Source organism: Aegilops tauschii, chromosome 7 (assembly GCF_002575655.3).
Source record: "Aegilops tauschii subsp. strangulata cultivar AL8/78 chromosome 7, Aet v6.0, whole genome shotgun sequence".
Lineage (NCBI taxonomy): Eukaryota > Viridiplantae > Streptophyta > Magnoliopsida > Poales > Poaceae > Aegilops > Aegilops tauschii.
In genome coordinates this window covers 113,897,077-113,902,825 of record NC_053041.3, presented here as the reverse complement: position 1 = coordinate 113,902,825, position 5,749 = coordinate 113,897,077, and the positions used below count along the sequence as shown (strand labels likewise).

The 5,749-nt window shown below is 49.1% G+C and overlaps 1 protein-coding gene across 1 annotated transcript; it reads left to right on the top strand.

Annotated features, from left to right (window-relative positions):
• The first annotated feature begins 1,833 nt into the window (after positions 1-1,833).
• Positions 1,834-2,441, top strand: LOC109784672 (uncharacterized). Its single transcript, XM_020343271.1, has 2 exons — positions 1,834-2,226; positions 2,304-2,441. The coding sequence occupies exons 1-2, from the start codon at positions 1,834-1,836 to the stop codon at positions 2,439-2,441; spliced, it is 531 nt and encodes a 176-aa protein (XP_020198860.1).
• Positions 2,442-5,749: the final 3,308 nt, after the last annotated feature.

Genomic DNA, 5,749 nt, shown 5'->3' with positions numbered 1-5,749 from the left:
AAAAGGGATCGTCACGAGCGGCCCGGCTTGGCTGACTTGCAGTGGCTAAGTCTCAGCTACAGTAGCCTGACTTAGCCACTGCGAAGCGTTCGATCCAAAAAGAATGGTCCAGATCGATTCACTGTGCAAGAGACTGTTCACCGATGCAGTGCACTGTTTGCTTCTGTAGATGCTGCACTGTAGCTTCGTACTGTAGCATCATCTGGTGCGTTGAACCAAAATCTATCGGCTCAGGTTGGGCAAAGGTAGCGGCACTGTAGCGTGGCTACCTTAGCCGTGCAAGGGCAGTGAATCCGGAGCGCGTCGCGAGGCGTGAGGAAGGTACGGCGTGCTTTCCTCCTTTCCTCTCCCCATCTTTTCTTCTCAAAGGCTTTTGTCTTCTTTGTCGACCGGGTTCTGTGCGGTTGCCCCCTAACACTACTCTCCGCGTGTTCGTAGCTAATCGATACCCAATTATCCTCACGGAAATCATCAGTAGATTTGCTATGCGTTTCGTTTTCATTCGTTAAAATTGATCGGGGAATCGATTCCCCTCACGTTCGGAGGAACTGAACTGTTCTATGTGATTCAATTGTTGCCGATTAATTTTTTTCTTCTCCATGGTTGTGTGAGTGTTGATTTGTGGGAGAAACAGCCGAAATAGTATCTCTCATACCTCCAATTAGCATGTAAAATTGAATTTGAAGGTCACTACATTCATATATTATGGAGACCATATATACTTGTTGGGGTTCAAATTGTCTTTTCCTCTACATTGCTGATATTTCCACGGAAGAACGACTAGGGCGCGAAGTCATATATAACTGTAGCTATGCCTAGGTGAAAGAAAAATAAGAAAACCAAAACGATCAAAAGAACAATGGACGAACTACAACAACGACTATCGGCACCAACCTTCTCTTCACAACACAAGGACATGGATAAAAGGTTCTCCAGTTGCAATGCCTCGAACAAGGGAATGATGCTCAACGTTGCATTGCATCCGGTGTAACCACTGAAGTCAAAATCCTAGATTTTCGCCCTAAAGATCAAGTCCGAGCAGCTTCAAGATAAATGCCTTCATCAAGGTACCCATGAAGAAGCACCGACACTGTACAATACATAGGGTATGAGATAGGAGTTTCACTAGGATCTCGAGATCGGTACTCAAGAAGCACCACTTAATCGAAGGTATCATGTGCTTCCGCGACAACTTTATCTGATCTCAACAGCTATCTGCATGCACAGTGTTGATGTGAGAAACCACTTATGTGATGACAATGCCCGCACACATAGACAATCAAACTGTGATAAGTAACGGTCGCCACCAAAGGCTCTATACATCGAAGGTCCACTATCACGCACGTGACGAAGACTGAAAAAGGTCAACAACACCTCCAAAATCCTAATTGGGGATGCTTCGGTAGTCTCACATTGTCCTCGCGAGTGACAGTCCTAGTGGATTTGCCCGATGACATCGCCACACGCCACCTCTTGCTCTGACATCCTTGCTTGTGGCGGCATAATCAGTCAACTAACAATAAGAGCATCTCCAACAGACGCGCTAGATAAGCCGCGCGCTGAAAAAACGGCTATTTGGCGTGTTCCAGCAGGCGCGCAAAACTTTGGCGCACGAAAAAAAATTGCACGCACGCGGGAAAAGCGGCATCGCGCGCATTTTTGGCCCGCGGCGTCCAGCGCGCTGTTTAAAAGCCGCGCGCGGGTCGCCGTACCTCCCCAGCACCTTCTTCCTCGCCTCTTCTGGTGCCCCGATGCCGCCGCGTCTTCTCCACCACCTGTTCCAGCGCCCCGCCGCCACTGCACCTTCTCCCCCGTCTCTTCTAGCGCCACGCCATGCTGCCGCGCCCCCGGAGCAGCTCGGGCTTCCGCGACGTCCGCCTCCGCCCCTCCGGTGATACACGCCTTGGGCTCAAAACGTTCGAGACCGCCCACGAGGCCGCCCGCGCATACGACGTGGCGTTGTGGCGCCTCGGGAGGCCACAGGCGCAGATGAACTTCTTCGATGTGCGGACGAGCGAGCAGGCGCAGGAATTCGCGCCTTCCCCGCCACTTATCACTAAGGAGGATCGCCGCGTCCAGCGGATGCGGGAGCGCCGCCTCCTCATTGCCGAGGCAGATGAGCACGCCATGGCGGTGTGGCGTGAGCGCTTCCCGCGGGATGTCGTTGCCGAGAACGAGTTCTGGGCGCAGAGGAGGGCGGAGCAAGCTCGCGTCGGGCGGACAAGCGTGCGCGGAAGGCAACCTCGTCACCTTGTATCGTTCGGCCGTGTACTTCTTCCGATGTTGCTTTATTTATAAAGCAGGGTGAAAGCCTGTTTCGCGAGAAAGCACTGTTGGAAGCCCAGTGCAAGCTGGAACCTGCGTCAAGCTGGGATGAGGAAGATCCTCGGTGGGTCGAAGCGTTTACGTCGTCGTCCTACACCACCGAGGAGGACGAGTAGTTTACGTTGATGCGTTTATATAGTTATATTTGCATCATAGCATCGTTTTATCTAGTCTTATTCGCATCGTGTGAACTAGCTTGTGGTGTGGGGCTTGAATTTATGCTATGAATTTGAACTATGTGTTGTCTTATATTTTTTCGTACATGTTGCTTCAATTTTTTTCCTAGCACCGGCTGGTAGCACATGCTTGATTTTGCAGCGCGCTAAATTTTGCAGCGCCGGGTAAAGCAAACACCATCCTATGCGCTAAAATACTATTTTGACGCTGAATTTTTTTAATGCGCCGCGCAACCGCGCGCGCCTGTTGGAGATGCTCTAAGGATGATATCTGTTGCCGCCGGATTTGAAGGTCCAAGACCCTCTGGCTAGTCGGACCACCTTCCAGCCGCCACCACACCAAAGAGGGCAGATCCACTATGCTAGAGCGGCTGCCACGAGCGCCAGCGGCGTGCTTGAGCGGAGGATCACCTCATGGGGACACAGATGGCCACTCTGTTAGGTTGATCTCTCTCCCATTCGAACCCAACGGGTCGAACGGGCCCCTGACTCGCGCCCTGATCGGGGGCGCCCAACCAAACCATGGTTGGTGGGCCCTGTGACCCGCGCTATGTAAACAGAGGTGGGGGCCGGGGCACAACTTACGAGGTTAATCGCTGCCACAATCCCCACCGACACTCCCTACCGATCTAGGGTTAGCGCGGTGCTCACGGGAAGCACACCGCCGCCGCCATCTCACTGCCATCCCAGCCCCACAACATCACCATGGCTGCTGGTTCAAGCTCGCAAGGCAAGGCAGAAGGTAGCACTAGTAGAAAAAGGGTCATCTGTCCCGGTTGGTAAGGGCCTTTTGTCCTGGTTTTTGAACCGGGACTAAAGGGTCGTTACTAATGCCCTAGCCCTTTAGTCTCGGTTCTTACACGAACCGGGACAGATGGGCCTCCACGTGGCCGGTGCAGCGAGCCCAGGCGGGAGGGCCTTTGGTCCCGGTTGGTGGCACTAACCGGGACCAATAGGCATCCACGCGTCAGCATTTCAGGGGCTGGTGTTTTTGTTTTTTTAAGGGGGGGGGGGTTGGGGGTTTTGGGGGGTTAATTTAGGTGTTTCATTTATTGTGTTAGCTAGCTAATTAATAGAGAGAAGTGTCCTCTCTTATCTCCGTGCTTGGTCGACGCTACGTACTATATACGTATAGATAGGACTAGACACGCTAGCTAGTAAGCAAATGAAGGAAACAGAAGATCGTCATGAACATATGCATACAGAGAGAAGTGATATCGACCACCTCTCCTTCTCCGAGAGATTGGTCGAACAACAAGTTCTCGTATATCTATCCGACACTACCGGCTACATATATACAATAATTATCTCTTACAATATAATCTCCTAATTATATATGAACACAGTGTCCACATAGTATTCTCCGTTTTCAGCGATCACGTGGTCAAGAAAGAATGCCGCCAATTCCTCTTGAATTGCTCGCATACGATCTGGTGCTAGGAGTTCATCCCGCATCCGAAAGATCTAATTTGAAGAAGGGGGTCAATACATATATATATGAATAAATGAAACTCAACACAAATGATGGTAATAAAATAAAATTATGAATATTATTGCTTACGCACTTCATTTTGTTCGTCAGAGTAGCCCCGCTCACAGGTCGTGTGGAGGATGGACTCGCAAATGTAGTATCCACAGAAAGCATTCCCTTGTTCCTGCCACAACCACTTTACAAGAAATAGAGGTCAATCAAACTGATAAGCAAGCATGCTAATGGTATTGATGAAACTAGCGCTTGAATCACTAGGAGATGCACGGAACATGCTACTATAGTACATACTTTCGGGTGTCTAAATTGCAGCTTCTTCGGCAGTCCCGGAGCTTTTTTGGTGAATTTTCTCCAAACCCTGCCAGACAAAGAAAATAATTACTTGATATCAGGAAATGAACAAAGTTGCTGATATGGTGGATAATGATCGATTTAACTTACTTCTCGAGCATTTGAGTCATGTCCGCATAGTCCTGGGGATCTTTTCGTCTCGAGTCTAAGACGGTTACTACTCCCTGCTCAAGCTTAATCTCTAGGAGAATATAGTGGAAGCTATGCACGCATGCATAAGTCATCAATTACATTACTATAACCTGGACTAATAAGGGAAACCGAATATGCACAAGACAGTAGCACTCACTTGAAGTTGTAAGGAAAGAGTATTATATCTTTGTTTTCATTTATTACCAACGATCGTAGCAAGTTGGCCTCGGTATTTTCGGCATGATATTTAACCTCAGTTGCATCTATGAGATTTGTGTTAATGAACCCAATATCACCGATTTGTCTTTTCTTCAATTCGGCGATCTTCAATCTGCATAATATAGGGAGGATAATTATAAATACATGCAATGAAAGAGCTGACCTATATAGAGAGACTTAATGACAGAAGTAGTACTACTTACAGACAGTAGCAAGTGACCGTTGATTTATCAAGGGCCTTTTGATTGAAAAACTGGAAGAACTCCTCAAATGGAACATTCAACAGTTCAATTCCAAAGAGGTCATGCTTCTTTTTAACTCTCAGCGTCAAAGTATTCCTTCCCCCAGACTCTCTGCAGGTTTTCATGTACCAATCATGTAATCTTTGCATCATCGTTCTTAGAGATCTTTCATCTTTGACGAGAGGCTTCCTGTAATGGTATTTGTGTTCGTCCACCTCCAAGAAATCATAATTTACATCGTCGGGCAGGTAATCTCCAAGATTGCTATAACCGGGCACCATCCTCGGATTATTAGCGACGATGTCGCTAGACACCTTGAGCGGGGGGCATGATTGGTTCGCTTGTTTGCCGAGCTGGGCAATTTTTTTCCCAGCTCGTCGTTCTTTTAACCTTTGATCACTGACAGTACTTCCCGACCGCTCCGCTTCGACATATGTCTTTCCAATAATGCGCTCATAGTTGCCTCTCGGCGGAGACTTTGGTGGTTTTGTCAGGGCAGCCAGAGTGCGCTTCGCTTTCACCGGATCTACCTTCTTCTCCGGAGGTGGATGTTTCTTTGCTTTCACCCCTTCAAAGAAGTTCATCACTTCGGCTCACACGATCTTCGTGGTTTCCTCCTCGGTCCTCTCGTATGGTAACTTCTCTGGAGTCTTCAGAGAAGGACCGAATCTGTATTGCCTCCCGCCTCTGGTTGTACTGCTAGACGCCGGCAGAGTAGACGGAGCGACTGCGGCTGTCTTCTTTCCTTGCTTACGAGGCGGAGGAGAAGGACTACGACGCGCCGGAGCAGCCGGAGTGGCGGCGGGTCTCTTCCG